The 17,004-nt window shown below is 38.8% G+C and overlaps 1 protein-coding gene across 1 annotated transcript in view; it reads right to left on the bottom strand.

Annotated features, from left to right (window-relative positions):
- Positions 1–17,004, bottom strand: part of LOC121342933 (ras and Rab interactor 3-like) — a 156,494-nt gene that overhangs the window by 82,863 nt on the left and 56,627 nt on the right. Inside the window, exons 8-12 of the mRNA XM_041417731.1 lie at positions 16,257–16,282; positions 15,518–15,571; positions 14,346–14,488; positions 9,557–9,726; positions 7,496–7,640 (exon numbers count right to left, since the gene is read on the bottom strand). Coding sequence (XP_041273665.1) covers positions 7,496–7,640; positions 9,557–9,726; positions 14,346–14,488; positions 15,518–15,571; positions 16,257–16,282 — 538 coding nt within the window. The remainder of the gene's footprint in view (positions 1–7,495; positions 7,641–9,556; positions 9,727–14,345; positions 14,489–15,517; positions 15,572–16,256; positions 16,283–17,004) is intronic.

Below are 17,004 nucleotides of genomic sequence, written 5' to 3'. Positions count from 1 at the left end.
CTGTCCAGGAAATGACACTTCCTGGCTCACTTATCTCTTTAATTGTTAACAAGGCTGTAAATATTCTACGAAATATCCTATGGTAGTTTATACCTCTTCCTGCTTAATTTGTTACAGTTTGGATTACTTAAGGATTCCTAGATAGTTAATTTTTACTCTGTGTTCTAAAGTTGCTAAGCTTGGTTCACAGTCCAACAAGTCAGCATGGCCTAGGCCAGTAATATCCTCAGCACATAATCCCAAAGGCAGGACCAGTGGATGACTGATTGAAAAAATTGTGGATCCAATTCTGATCTGTGTGGGTGTAATCTGACTGACTTGGGTGCTGCTACACATAGGCAGTGCCATTTCTCTTTTCAGCAGCATAAGTAAAAGAAACAGAATTGCCTTAAGAACAGCTAGAGCCTCTGCTGGAGAATACATCTTGTCTGGGATCCTGTTTAGTATGCTGAATTACTCACAAATGCTTAACTGAGAATGCATAGTGCCTTACCACTGGCACAGCTATGTTTGCTCATTTCCAAGAAAACCTAATTACTAGTGGAGGAGGGCTTGCCTTTCCATTATCTTTGCTGAGTTTGAGTGGATGCATGTCAGATTAAAATTCCTGGCTCTATTAGTGGTGATGTTTTCCCCACACAACATCTTGAGTTGAAACTGCTTAGCTAGATGGTTTGTGGGAGTTACATTTGCATTCATTACATGGCAACTAGGCTTGAGACTTTGGGGAAGAGCGGTGTGCAGTTCTGGGGTTTGCTGGGTTAACAAGAGAAGCTGAGTGGCCATTTGCAGTTAGCCTGGAATACTTAAGAACCACCATGGCCAAAGCAGCTTACTTGACACATTCTACATTGGCTTCTCTTTTGTGTTTTGGTTTTCTAGCTTTTATAAACTTTCATATAAAGCCTTAAGTATATCTGGCGTTGGTTTTACCTCAGGCCCTTTCATTCAGCTCCTACTCTTCTGGGTCATGGAACTTATGTGGCACTTAGGGCTAAAGAAGTCTACTCTTATGCTGTAACTTGGAAGTTTTTTAAGACTTTCAAGTACATTTAGCAGTGACCTCAATGAAGTGAGACTTTATTTTCTCAGGAAACTGATGACTTTATTCATTTCACCTGGCTTAGATAAATGCACAATCAATATACAGCTACAAGATGCAAAGTTTTGGGGTTTTTTTTTAATTCTTTTGAAAGTACTTTTGCTGTTCTGTTGTTTTGGTTTTGACCACCCACTCTAAAATAATAATTAAAAATATTTAATGATAAAGATGTTACAGTGAAGTATGCTTATAGCTCATGACAAATTGCTTTACAACTGTTGAGTAGCTCCCCAGTACACGTGCAAGGAAGAAAATGATCATTCCCATTTAGGCCATTATTCAATACACAGCTGTTCTGTCCCATTACAAGACCCCAGCAGAGTTGTTTTAACAGTGGTACCACCCAATCCTTTGAGCCCTGGGTTTAAAGGCTCCTGCAGCAACCCACAAAATCAAGGAAAGGTGTATTTTGCACTCCCCCCTGCCTCAATAATGAAAGAATATTACAGAATATTATTACAGAAAGTAACACTGGTCCACACTCTGTTCGCAACACTCTGCTGTAAAACAAGAAGATTAGGGTTTTTTTGCAAGGAGTTGTTTTCACTACTTCATACATCCATTTTTTTTCTGTTTCCACATACATTTGGAAGCCAAGCACGCCAAATAGTTCAGAGAGGTATCATTACAAAAGAGCTTGATTACAATGTTTCTGAAAATGAAGTGGCAGCCCTAAAACAAAGAGCTCTGCTCATTTTCAACACTTTCCTGGGCTACTCATCTTTCCAGATGTTATGCTCACAATAATTACTTTCACATACAGATAGTGCGTCCTGGTGAACAAAGCCAGCAACAAATATCAGAGCCCTGAGAAGAAACAAGTATTTCCTTAAGGAGCTAGAGAAAGCACTCTTACAGAAAAAATAGAGTTTTATTTGCAACACTCTCAGAAAGCTGAGAGGAGCTCAATATGTAAGTGTGAAGTGGCATTTGTGTTTACTTTTAGATCAGAAGTGTACTCTTGCAGTAAATGCACTGATTGACCCCACTTAGTGTTTTCTGGTTTGCAATTTTAGTCTGCAACATGGAGCAGCCTCGAATCACACCAGTAACATTCTATTCACTTGGTATAAAGTTGAACCAGAAGCACAAAATTAAAAGTGCTCCAAGTTATACTGGGCATTTTATCCACGGGACCAAGCTAGACCTTGTCTGAAACAGACCTTCCAAAGGCACATAGTGCAGACAGCCCACATGTCCTAGAACATAAGCTGCAGAGAAAACACTTTTTCAAGTTTAAACAGAGTGGAGTCCGTAGCTACACCATCAGGAATCACACCTATGTTATTGTAATAAGTTAAATTTGATCACTTTTCCACTTATTTTTCCCTTTAAAAGTGTGTCAGCCAAGCACAGATCTGAGCTCCATACACTAGTTAACTTCAGAACCTAAACCTTCCCAAATGAAAGAAGCATCTCCTTACACAAAGCAATGACCAGCTGGCTGATCATGCTTTACTTAATAATTTTTTTCTTTTTTTTTTTTTAATTCCTTTTTAATCTTTTTTAATCTATCATTTTTCATTTGGAAAGGACAAAACTCAACCAACCAAACAAAAAAAACCCCAACTTGTTTTTTCTATAATTAAAAATTATTTTCCAAACACCTGTGCCCTTGGTTCTAATTAAGCTTTGTATTTACAAGATGAATTTACACCCACATATTATTATCAATATCAAGTCAATTCTCAACCCGAAAATGTGTAAAAGTAACACATATGCCTCTACACCAGGAACTTTGTAATAACCCGTACAGCAAGTAAATTTCTGTTAGAAAATGTTGCTCATCAGAGATCAGACTGATTGGAAAGCTTCAATACAAGTAAATCAGACAATCTGAAAACTTAATTTCAAGTCATGTGCAGTATCCTAAACACAACATAGAAAACCAAATTTTTCTCCCAAGTATGGTACTCAATATAGAAAAAAATGAAACAGATACAACAAACTAGATCTACTGTGAATTTTCCATCAGGATTATTTTTCACTGAAAAATTTCTGTTGCAAAATAAAATAAAAAAACTCTTAGAAAACGGCTTACAATTTTCTATTAGGAAAATTAACACAGCAGCTGACTCTCCACTTTCTTGGAAAATTCTTATTGATTTCAGCTCTGCAAATTACCCTATAAATTGTGGAGGCAAGAGATTCTCTGTATGAGCACACTAGAAAAAGGCTATGTAGTGTGTAAAATAGTATCCAAAGAGGCTCGGTCTTTATCATCCTTCCAAGTGGGCAGCAGACATAATAAAATATTTTTATTGCAGTTCTCCTGCAACAGACCTTTGGAAACTTTTTTCCCCTTTGGAAAATACCAAGGTTTTACTTCTCATCCTCATCCAAAACAGACTATTTTTCAACCTACTGATACTCTTCTCGGAAGTTTCCTTTTCCAGAATACAAGTTCCAAATTCCAGACTGTGAAATCTGTCCAAAACAACTCAGATTTCTATTTTTAGCCTGTGCCTTTACCACACTTTGAATATTTGGATTTATGCCAATAATCTTCTCTTAAATACACATTTTTGGTACAGAGAAAACTGGTCTACAAAAAAACAATTTTATCCAGTACACAGAAACGAGCTTTACTCTCAGAGTTACCATAGGTTTACACAAGACAACATTCAACAAAAGTAAGACGTAACTGAACAGAGGTACCCCCCACATTTTGTTAGACTTGGCTGGATTTTGGCCTGGTTTATTCTGTATGTTTTAACCTTGCTGTCTAACAAATATCAACAGCCTCCTGAGTGTTCAAGTGAGGTGCACTGGGTTTGCCCTGTCCACCGTGTTTCCAATGAAGGAAGACATCAAGTGAAGTGAGTACGAGCCAGGTTCAAAGTAAGTAAAAGGTTCTTCACAAAATCATGAAGCTCCTTCTCAAAGGATGTTGTGGGTGTTAACTGTTTCCAAAGATTCAATGACAATTATAAATTAACATTAGGTTAATGAAGAAGAAATGCTCTAAGGAATTTTAGATCAAAATTTTACATCCAGACCACAAAGTTCTTTGAGGTGAAAACAGCTGAACAACAACTTGTCCTGTCTCACTCTTCCCTAGGCTTCTTCATAAAATCGTGACTGGAGTCAGAATACGAAGATAAACATTTGTTTTGACCAAGTACAAACATTTTACATGTTTTTAGTAGGTACCGTTAATTTTTTTTGCTTCTATCGCCCAGGTTATCTTTGTATTTTGGATCCAAACAAAAATGGATAGGATTGCTAATCTCCTTTATTGCCATCTCATTTTAGCTCAAGGAATTATTATTCCTGTTTTAGCTAACACCATCACGACTTATATAAAGCATCCATGCTCCAGTTCTGTAAGAGAAGTAGTTCTTCATTGCTGTGAAATGATCAGAAGCTGAGATCACAGAGTATTTTAAAGGGTGCTGAACATGTGACAATGGAAGGATTTAAGCATCCATTAAGAGCTGCACAGAAGTGCTTTTCTCAGTCTGGGCTCTAAAAGACCACTGAGCTATGCAAGGGCTTTAACACGGCATTTTGTTGTCAACATATGCCTGCCCAGTTTTGTCCTATTTTATTCAGGTCTGTGGGGTGTGTTTTTAAAAAGTTTAAGACCTGTTTTCAAACAACTGTAATCAAATTGTAAAGCTTCAAATGAGCCTTTCTCATGGGAGATAATCATCAAAGTCTAAAGGTTAGGTCAAGAAAGAAATTCTTCTTCCAAAGAGAATGTGTTTTTCCCACAGGGAAACCAAAGGCAAAGGCTGTTTGAATGATATCATATGTAGTTTCCATAAAAACTGTATGTTGTCTCCTTTTTCAGGATGGGCCTAAGCCACAACCACACTTGGGAGTGAGTCTCTATGGATGTCTGACAAAGGGGATATATGCTGAAACAGTATGAAGCTGTTTTCATGTAACAACTATATTCTCTATTTCTGCTTGCTAAAGCCCTACAGTTATTGCTGAGCACTCCTGTTGACAGAGGATAAAAAAAGAACAAAATGCAAAAGATGCATTTTGAGATGACAAATAATAATTTGTCATCAGATGAAACTAATTCAGAGATGAAAATTTATACTTCATTTACTTCTGTTTTTTAGAAAAAACCTCAAACTTGTTCTTGCAAAAGTATCTAGAATACACAATTTGAAGAAAAAAAAGTAAAATCCCAAATTAGGCTAAAGAACGTGACTACAAAGCAGCACAATAAAAGGGGTTGGGCCAACTCACAACCATTGCAGTTGCAGCTCCTAAAATACAAGAGTGGATTTTTTGCCTAGGACACCACAACCAATTGAATTGAAAAGTCATATTGAAAACTGAAAGCCTATTCTTCAGAGAACACTTTCCAGTACTGAAAAAATACATGAACTTCTGATCTTTAGAAAATGTATGTACCTTATTCCCAGGCTGAAAATACATCAAAGAAGACCTGAGGGGAGATTCCTGAAAATTCTCTGCAAACTACCTTTTCCCTGAAGCCAGTTTTAAATGTCCAGATTTTTTTACGCTACTGATTGTGCCACAGTACTTAAACAACAACAAAGCATAATGCTGGATCCTCACATTTTCACCAAACTTATTAAAGTGGAGCTTTGGAAAGCATAATGAAAGAATTCTCAGTCAGAATATATGAGTTGAGCAATGAGAATCCAACCAATGGATAATCAACTCCAGACAACAGGAGTGACTATACCTGAAGGTAATGATGAGGATTTTATACAATCACTTATTCACTTTTATGCAACTCTCTTGTGCTCATGTTGAACTTTTCCTCCATTCAGTATGAATCGAATCACCAGTGGTTCCACTCTGGCCTGTTAAACCTCACTTTATCTTTAAAGACTTTCTCAAAAATGCAGAAAAAAATGCATTTAAAGAAGACCAGTGACATAAATAGTAACTCCCTCTTTAGTTCAAAGCAGTTTGTCTATTGTGAATGTCACACTCTTGACGCCCTAATATGAAATTTATCCATGTTTTATTCATAAAAAAACTGCATGGAAAGTAAAAAGAAATACATGATTGAACTACACTAATCAAAACTTGTATCCAAAAACTCGTTAAAAACCATCTCAGTTTAAAAGTCTTCTTTGCCAACACATGCAAGGGTGGTCAAGCTTCCACAGTGCTCATGGAAGCAGTGGAATCACTGTCAAAGGCAGCACAGATGTGGTGCTCAGTAACCTGGGTTAGTGGCGGACATGGCAGCGCTGGGTTAACGCCTGCACTCAATAATCTCAGAGGGTTTTCCCAACCTTAATGATTCCAGGATTCAGCAATGTTTAGATTGTTTGGGGAGACATTTTTCCTTTTTAGAAGTTGTTTATTAGTTTCTGTTGTTATTATTATTATTATTATTACTACTGCTCTTATCATTAACGTGCTCATGTGCACAAGCATATTGCTGACCTGCATCCTGTTAGTTCACCACACAATAAAAATATTTTTTTCACTATCTCATGAATGAACAGAAGCTCATCTAATGGGCCTATCTTCAGTGAATTTGTTTGCTTCCATTCTTCAATCCATAACTGCTGACTGCAAGAAGCTCCTGTGGGAGCACAGTAACATAGGAAAACACAGTATCATCTAGTATTCACACAGTATGCTCAACGTTTGTTCAATCACAAACATCTCTTCTACAATGACAGCAACTGAAGAAATGAGATATAACACGTAAAATTCTTCTTTTTCACTGAATGTGGTGTTTATCCATGCCAAGCAATACTTATGTTAAACAGTAATTATGTGACAGACTAGATGTCTGTGAGGGCTGATCTAATCTCTGCTGTCTAATGTCCAAAGCATTTGGATAGGAGTCAACCTGCAATGTGCCAAGGACACCAGCACAAGAGGTTGGTTATACATAGCCCTTTACACCCAAGAATTTCCAAAAAATTTCAAAACGTGAATACTATTGCATACAGCTATACTAATGATTTTAAACACTCTCTGTCTCCCTAAATCTTTTTTAGTTTTCATCCAAGAAGCCTCCCCCACTACACTCACTAAACCAATTTATTACGTATTTATACACCAAGGTGCCTCTGTCTTAGCAATTTCCAGCAAGTCATTATTAACTGCTGACTTCAAAATTACTTGTAGTGCAGTGCTCATCAGGTCATTCTGACATGTTTCAATATAAACTTCCCTTTCCTGTTTTCCCTTCACCTCTGGCAAATCAGCACTTCTAACATGGCTGTCCATGGTGACTGGAAAACACTTTCCAAAGACCTGCTTTTAGCCACCCACCCTCCAGCCCAGTTTTACTGTCAGCAAATTCATCCTTCAGACAGTCAAACCAATCCCTTTCCTCCTCTTGCCCTGCATATGTTGTCTTTCTTACAACCCAGACTTTGGCATTTAAATTATCTTGTTTTTCAGTAATATAAACATCTAGAAAGTAAGCCTTACCTGGCACTGAAAATGGAGTTAGACTGTCCTGTTCATTGTCCTCCTCTTGGTTTCCCACAGGGATGTTTCCATTCTCAATATTCTCTTGTCTCCTGTTCTGAAGTGCTTTGCTTGAGCCATTGGCAGATTGGATTAACCGCTGGCGCTGCAGTGTCAAAACACAAAACTGCCATAGTTCAGAAAGTATTTACTTTGTGACACCTGAGTTTTGCTCTTTGTCCAGCCCCAGTCACATGAGCCATGAAGTTTCTCCTCAAAGCTTTCCTTTCAGTCAACAACAAACCTGTCAGTGGCCTACCTGTCTTCAGCAGGCTTCACCAGGTCAACCATCCACTTCAAAATTACTGGCAGGAGTCTTTCAAGGCATGATGGAGAATGTTGCAATATTTGTTGTTCCACCCATGTTTGAACCAATGTGGTATTCTAAAGCACTTCTCACGCAACAGTTCCCACTCATACCAGCAACAGCACCATAACCAAACGGTAACACTCAAGACACCTCTGCACAATTAGAGCTGGCTTATGAATGACTCATTATCCAGGATCTTTCTTCTCAGATCCAACTCTTCTCCCTCCTTCACAACTCCATTCACTGAGGTAAATTTGAACTTCCCATTTTTAATTTCAAAAGCAAGACTAATCCTTATTGCTCTTGTCTGAGTACATGAAGCTCATAATTGGCCCTGCAGGCATGTGTAAGGACTCCTGCAGTTCCAACACACAGTAAAACAATTACAAGAATAGCCTTTAAACATCAGTATATACACCCACTCATGCACTGGAGAATGTTAGATGCAGCAGTAAAGTTCTTACTTTTATAAAAAGTAATTATTTTTAGTTCATTAGATGAGGTAATGCAGGGTTGAAAAGTGTTCTCTTCCTGACAAACTAGCAAATTCCTAAAAAGTGCTCTGAAATGCCTTGAAAAATAAAGTAACTGCACAACATGCAAAAAAATTTCTGAAAGCAATATCAACATACTCTAGTGAAAAAGAGAAAAATCCCATCTGAATACTTTGCAAAACTTGTGAATATCTAAGTAAGACCATATATTCAAAATGCTCAAGTTTAGAGAATGTTTTCTGCAGATGTTTAAAGTGCCACGTATCAGCTTTCTACCCACACAGCCATTAAGAATTTTTCTCTGATCAATGAATTGACTTCAAGGATTACAGAGTCCACTGTCACAATGTGTGCTGTCTGATCTTCTACTGACCATAACACCTTTCACTATTTTACTGTCAAACTGGATGTTTCCTACAAATACATTAATGGTGTTTTCTTTTAGTGTGGAATTCATAAGGCTGGCTAAACACATGAACTGTGTTATGATGTTGAAATTTATTTACTTGCCAGAGTAAATACCTCTCATATTTGACATTGTGAGAGCAAACTATAAAATCCTGCCTTCATAAAACCCAAGGTAGGTAGGCCAAAGATTTCACCCCTAGTGCTTCAACAAGTTCAGAACATCCACATTTGCCGAGTTCTGCCACCAGCTGCAGGGTATGGAACAAGTAATATAGCTCATGACAATGTATCAAGTAAGAGAGAACTGAAACTGTCCAGGGCAAATGCTCCTTGTGAAAATATTTCGGTCCATTTTTATTTTGGGTTGAGGACTACAGTGAATACTAAAGAGGTAGGCAAGTCTCTGAAGGGATCCTGAAGTGTTTGTAATATAACAGCAGTTTTTAAAATTTTTGGTTGCCTTGTCCATTATCCTTTTTTAACCTAACCATTTTTGTAATAATCAAAACCAATTCTTCTGCTATAAATAAAATCTCAATGTGCACATATGCACACATACACACACACACTGAAGTAAACATCTTCTGTCAGGGAGATAAGGCAGTCCCTCCTTTTTGACTGCCCTCCCATTAAAACAGACAACATCACCAGCTGGGAATCAATCTTCAAATCTGTTGTCATATAGCTGCTTGAGAAACTAATAGTTCTCTCCCAACCATAGGAACATGGGAGAATCTGAGTTCCAGGGTCACCACGAGCACAGCTCTTTGGTAACCCCTCTGCCTCATGGTCATTTCCTAATGAACGTACCTCATTAATGATGAGTCGGCTTGCCATCCGCATTCTGGTGCGTGGTCCAAACTTATTCGTGATCATAATCCGTAATCCAGCTTCAGGGAACCGGTACTTGGGAGGGCTGGAGCAGATTATCTCATCCACCATCACAACACTGTTTTTGCCATACTGCTGTATTCCCTTCACTAATGATCACAATGGACAGAGTTAGCAGTGGTATTGACCCTACCATGCATCCCACCATCCAGAGTTGGGTCTTTTCAGGCTCAGGTGGCAGAAACACTTATCTGAATGCTGGAATTTATGAGTGACTTTCCTTTAATATTTCTGCAGCCTGGTGTAACTCCTCATCAGTTGTGCACTTTCTTTATGCTGGAAAGGGATTTCCTCTACTAAGGCAGCCACCAAACCACTGTCAGATTAGTGGGAGCAGTTTTTCCCCAGCTGTTCATGCCGTAGCACCAGTTTTCTTTCCCTATGTCCCACTAGAGTTTTGTACCCTTTCTCTAGAAGTATTTGCACTGTAGCAGTGTAGACAGCACTCCTGAAACCTCTAAAGCTATTCCATTGGATCAAGGTGCTGCACATGCAGGAGGCCCTAATGTTGTGCTCACTTCCTCTGGAAATCTTCACTTTACCTCCAGAGAGTATTACCAGTATCTCTCACATGAATAATTTGAAATTATTACAAGAATTGTCAAGAACAAATCTATGTTTCTGACTAACTAACAAAGTAAGCTTTTGTTAATATAAAGGAACCCATACCAAGATTACAAAGTTAACAAAATTCTACCATGTTAAGAACACGTAGAGACAAAATTTTATTGGGAATCAACACAAGTACAGGCAAGGACTTTAGGAGCTCACCAACAAACCAATATTCTCACAAATGCTACAGACTAGACACAGCAAGCAGAGCAAGGCTCAGCAGACAGGAGACATACCCATGTGGTGTTAGAAAGCAGGGCAGGAAATACATACATGACTATAATAAATATTAATTATTACATATAATAATATGTACAGAAAAAAAATCTTTGCTGCTTGTTTTCTGCTTTGCTTAGCTTGGCCTCCCCCTCTCCCTCCCATTTGGTATTGTTACTTACATTAGGAAGAGGAGGAGAATTTAGGAGGTAGAAGTGAAAGATAATTAGTGCATGGCTCCAGTCAGGAAGCAAAGGAAATCTAAGAAAACATTTAACTCAAACAATGGAATTAAAATGGACCTGTTCTAAACACACAGAAGCTTATATTGCTACTCTTTTGCATTGTTACAGTGTTGAATATTTTTGTTTTTTCAGGAAGGCTGTATGCATCTAAGTCACATCATGCAATAAAGGCTTTGCTGTCTCAAGCATCTTCTAGCGTATTTGCAGTTGAAGAAATACATTCTCCATAATGATTCAAGAAAAAACAGCAAGCCTGTAAATCACCAATAAACATCTGCAACTTTCACCTTTCCAAGCATTTGAGTGTCTTGCCTTGTTTCACCAAAATGGGTTCTGTGAGTACACTGGGGTCACCTGAAGTGCCATAAATATAAGATCTCTGGTTTCACAAAGAAATGTGCCCTACTCAAAGAATCCACTCTGGAGTCTTGCTTGCAGCTTAACATCTCTCATACTGAATAGAACTAGTAGTAATTTTACATTTGATAAATGTAAAGGAGCAATTATCCTCCTCCATCCCAACATGTAAACCAAATTAACCTTGCTGAGTACTGTGGCTGATGATGCAAATAAGGAGCACATCCACTCCACTGACTCTTGGAGTGTGGCAGCTTTTATGTGAAGGAATATACAGCCAGACAGATTTCCTAGGAATCAGTCCTCACAGAATTGGACTCAACCACATAAACTTAATATTTGCTTTAGCTAAAGAAAAGTACATGTTTGACAGCAATGCTGGTAAGGACAAAAAGGCCTGATATTAACAGTCTCATCAGACTAACTGCTCCTAAGTGAGTTCCAGAGAATTAACCAAAATACTTCATCTTACAGTGACATGAAAAACATAGGAGCACTGAAGTTACTCTGAATCTGTTTCTTAGAGCCCTACGAAGACAGTAAGCAAACACTCAGCTTTGATAAAAGTATCATAATTAAAACTCAGCACTGATGTAGAATACCTCATAGTAAATATATATTTAAGTATTGCAGCTATTCTGACTTGCTGTGGCCCATTCCTCTTATTATATTCATTATTTTCAGTATGACTCCCTGTAAAAAACAACATACCTTAGCCCCATATGGTATGGACTCCACCTGAAAGTTGTTTTAAGAAATGTGAAAAGGAGAAAAGCCTTTTGCACTTCTCCTTGGTGATAATCCTTATAGAAAAACTCTACTGAGAACAGCTTTTCTTTCCAACAAACTTACTGCTCACCAGCAAAGGTTCAGCACCAACAACCCTGTCAAAATCAACAAAAAGCTTCTTGATGACTTTAGCTCTGAAACCCAGTCTCTCAGAAACCCGCTTTTATCCAAATTTCAGGTTTCACGCAGGGGTCAAACCATGCCACCTGGTGGAAATTTGGGTCAACACAATAAAAGTCAAGGATAATACACATTTGTACTTTGAAAATTGGAGCACTATTGACAAAGTACATCTAGTTTGCCTTTACCTGTGTGTGCAGAACTCGCCCTTGAAATGAAATTTTTCTTATGGTGAAAATTTCCCCTTTTTCTTTCTGAAACTTGAGTGATGAAAGGTTTTATATTGTACCACAGGAAGCTCTTGAAAGTAATGAAACTTAAAAGCATGAAAGAGCTTTACAGGGTTACACCTTTTACCTGCACCCTGAGCAACAGACTGTCCTTGCTAGAAACAGGGTTCCTCACCAAAGCAACTATTCCTCCACAGGAGGTAATCAGGCTTTCCTCCTGTGGAAAATCAGATTAAGGTCAAACCTACACCTTGGTGAAGCCAAGGGAGGTTTTTTGGTGGATCCTCAAACTGTTAACCAGCACAAGGCAGAGGCCAGCCCCAGTTCTCTCCTTGCTATTAGCAGTGCTCCTTTCTGAAAGCTGCTGCTGGGGAAAATGCAGCTCAACTTGTGAAGCCAGCATGTGTCAACTTAGACTGATGGGTCATGGCATATTTTGAGAGAACAGGAGGGAAGAAGCTAGAGGCAGCCATGTGACAGCTTTCTAGGACAGCATCTCGACACATAGAGCAGTTAGGCTAACACTGCCATCCTCCCCTCCCACTGCTCACTCCAAATCCTTAATCTCTTTCTGTACTTTCTCAGACGTGTTTGCCTGTGACAGTATCTACACTCTGGCTCTTTGAACAATTGTCCCTCCAATGCAGCAGATATTTGTGTAATGAGTGATGGAGAAGGCAAAAGGAATCTGACTGAAACTGCAATATCAGCACATCTTTGCTGCAAAATCAGAAAAGAAATCTCATGTGGACAGTTGCTAGTGGAGCTTTCTTACTTTTTTCCTGCATGTTCTTCACAAGCATTCAATAATCTACACATTTCCTTGAAAAGGAAACAGATGGACAGGCAAGTAGTCTCTTTACCACAAGAGCTAGAGAGGAGAGCCTGCTGGGAGATGATATCAGAACCCAACAAGTTTCCTCAGAACTAAAAACCACTAATATCTGTGGTGTTTAACTGGGTTACCCTTTTCCCATGTCTCTACTTGAATACAGGAAGCATCTGTGGAACCTTGCATGGACACAAATCCACATGAAAGTGACAGACCTCACTATATCAGAGCCAATGCTCCCAAAGGTTTATTATAAAATGAGATGAAAGTATTTCAAAGTCACAATCATTTAATTATGCTACAATGTCCTGTGAGAAATAATTTTAAGTTAGCATTGTCTAAACACCTTATCTAGAACCAGAGTAGCAGTGTGCTGTCACTGAATAAACCTATATCTACCTTATTGTAGGTATACCTATAGGCATAGTTACCAGTATCTACCTTAAAGAAATGCCAGCCTAAACAGTAAAAGCAGAAAAGAGTGGGAATCTCTGAGTCTGCCTCTAAGTTCCTGTTTGGCATTATTTGTGGGATCTTTCCAATGCTACCAACATTGCTGATGAGCTCAGCCTCTTAGAATGGGAGATGTGTGCAAAGAACAAAGTGAGGAGTCCTCACTTGTTAAGGGCAGTCCAACTGCTCACTAAACTACATGGCTTCTGCTTTGAAAGTGGAATGATTTTCCTCTAGAGAGAAAAGAGAGAAGAGAGGTAAGACAAAGATAAGAACAGGCTTAGAAAACAAGCCAAAAATACCAAGGTATTTTTGCTTACTCTCAGTACCACAAGCTGGATATCATCTTCTTTCCTTTATGACAAAGACACAAATAGCAAAGAACCTGCATTTTTCAATTTTACATGTGTGTCTGGTGATGTATACAGACTATTTAGGCATATAAAACCCAGTCTTCTGAGGATCTGAACTCAACATGTAACCCCCTCTTGCCCACTGATCAGCCCATGTCCTTTCCTTCAACATCCACATCTCAACTTCTCATTCCAAACTAATTTTTGAAGTGAAAATTGCTTTCTTCTTGGTTAAAAAAATGTATTTCTTTCACAGTGTAGCTCATCACTGAACAGGAGATAAAAATGGAGAAAAATTGCCAATGTGCAAAGCAGCTTGTTTTCAGAATATAGGAAAAAAAAATAATCTTTTTTTTTTTTTAATGTGGCAATCTGACTGCTGAATTATCCAGTTAACTCTGCTTATGATTGAACAGTGACACTGTTTTGATCTGCAAAAAAGAAATAAAAAAGATATCCTGTGAAATACTCTTTCTCCAAGTCCTGTCTGCTCAGCCTTACCTTTCCATAGTAATGGAATGGATGGGTCATCACAACTAGAGGCATAACATTTATTACCATCTTCCAGCTCATTGTTGACTGTGTCACCATTTCCAACATTCTTGCTTTTAAGGGTGAAGAAATTTTGCATCCTCACATTGTACCTAAAAGTGCAAAGAAAAGGTCTCTAAAAAAGCTGGATTTTTGCATTTTCTTGGCAAACTTTAAAACCACCTGAGAACAACTTATGCAGGCAAGCAGTAAAGCCTAGACTCATGTTCTCTGACAATTCATAGCAAGTGAAGAGAAAGGACTCTTCAACTCAGTGGCAAGCTGATAGGAAAGCAAGGACTGCACCTGTATCTGGTGACATACAGCAAACTGCAAAAAGGCACTAGAGCAGATTCAGTGAAGGCAAAACACTGGAGCTGTTAACTTTGGAGCCAGGACATTCACTATATAGCAGCTTCTTTCCTCCTGCATCAGCTCAGAATTCAGTTCACTGTTTCTTTCAGTACTCTGTTCCCTGTGGGTGGCTTCTTGAGCATTTCTGGGACTGCTGACCATACCCTTCTAAAGACAGAACACATCTATCTTAGCACTAGGGTGGGACCTAAGAGGGCTGTCAGTGAGCTCTGCTAAGACTTGATGTAGGAGAAAAGGGAGTTCCAACAGGGTGATTTGTGAGTGGAGGGATCTAAGTCTACGCAACTTGTAATAGAAGGGTGGACTCAGAGACACCTGCAGTAACAGTGAGCTCTCTGACTCTCCTGTCAGAGGCAGTGACACAACAGAAAAAGATGTCAGTGAACAACCTGCTTAGGACTCTACCTAATGTTCCTTGACCTCATTCTCCAGGGAGTACAAAATATGTACAGAACTGACACGATGTGTGTTTACAATCCAGAGCACCCTGCAAACTTTTCATATACACCTTTGTATAAATGGCATTTTTCTCAACTTTTCCTGAAAGCTACTTTACCTCTGTGCACTATGAAAAGGACGCATGTGAGTGTTTCCTGCTGATTAAGCACAAACCTAGAATTAAATTGGTTAAGCATAAAACTCAACAGATCTAACAGAGAAACATGACTGGCTGTATTGCCCTCAAGGCAGGAGGCCAGGGACTAAACAAGACCAAAAGAATGATGGTCAGTTAACATCTAAAGGGTACAGTAAGGAGAAGTACTTACTTCATTATAAGTATGTAGAATGAATACATAATGATGAGTACAAGGCTTTCCCACCTCAAAAAGACAGAAAGAAGTGTTAGAAGGCCATTCAAACAGCTGTATGCTTTATAAGTTTTTTGTAGGAGTGCGCCTTAAACATCTGGTACAAGTCACATTTGTGCACACAGGACTCACATCATTAAGATTAGATGGTGTCTCAGCAGAATGAGAGGGGAAGTAGACTCTCAAGTTCCAATAAACATGCAAATAGAAAGCAATGCATGTATTTCAGAAATGTGCTATGCAGACTGAAACCACATCTACCCTCTGAGCACCATAACACCAAGGCCTTTTGCAATTCAGTGCTGAAGCACAGGCCAGGCACTCTGCGAGCACTGTTAGAAGGTGCCTATGATCTTCCACTAGGATTCACATTGGAATGTTCATTGGAACACCTGGCATCCCCACAAATATTAACAGTCAGAATCAGAGCAGAAGAGTGTTGGTTACCCTCTCTGCACATGGGAAACTTCGGGCCTTGCACAGAGCCTATGTACATCCTTAATGTTTCCTGGTTTTCTTTTAGTTTTCCGTGACCATCATAAAAACTAAGCCCAAACAAAATACATAGGATTTTCTAAGTGTTCAATCCAGCTCACACTCTCAGGGTGTAGAATGAAAATCAGTTACACTACAACTCTATTTACTAGTGAGCCTCATGGCAAATACAGAACTGCATGGAATAATTTACACAACTTACCATTCTATTTTCTCATCATATATGAACTAGAAGAGGGAAAAAAAGGAAACACATAAATTGACTATTTCTTTGATCTATCCCAAACAACAGTCAAATTTGTTCAGCAAGTATCAGCCGCATCTAGACAGACCTACGCAAGTCTTGACCCTTTCTAACCAGAACTTCCACTGTATGGATTGTGCCCCTCACAAAACACAAACCTTGTGAACAAGGCCTGAATCCCTGTCAGTGGCTGTTTTAAGAACTATTTAGGGAAATGGTGCAAGTGTGTTAAAGTCAGACAGATATGTACTCGTGTACCCATATGCTATGTTGTGCAAATGACAGCAAAGTCACTTATTCCAAAAAAACTAAACTCTTGAGTCCTTCAAACAGCTAGACTAGTTTTAGCAGAACAGGTAGCTGTTTTACTTCTCCTCTTGGGTCAAGTGGTCACACACATTTTACTCCATCCTGTGTAACTGCTGTTACTGAATACACAGCTAGTGATTCACTTGCATTACAAAATACAGACTAAGTGCATTCTTCCCTGCCTTGCCACCAGACATATTAAATGTGTACATTCAGGAACTACTACACTGCTCTACATGAACAAAGTGGTATTTTCCCTGTGTTCTACATGGAAAAACTTACCCAGTCTTTCAGAAAGAAAATTACTGAGTAGAAGCAAGAAACAGCCACCTTCTCCATTTAAAACAGATGTGTAGCTCAAAATTTTTTACCTCCACAACAAGCAGTCTCCTAGGTC

Source organism: Onychostruthus taczanowskii, unplaced genomic scaffold (assembly GCF_017590055.1).
Source record: "Onychostruthus taczanowskii isolate IOZ18803 unplaced genomic scaffold, ASM1759005v1 scaffold1, whole genome shotgun sequence".
In the NCBI taxonomy this organism is placed as follows: Eukaryota; Metazoa; Chordata; class Aves; order Passeriformes; family Passeridae; genus Onychostruthus; species Onychostruthus taczanowskii.
This window is presented reverse-complemented; position numbering and strand designations above follow the sequence as displayed.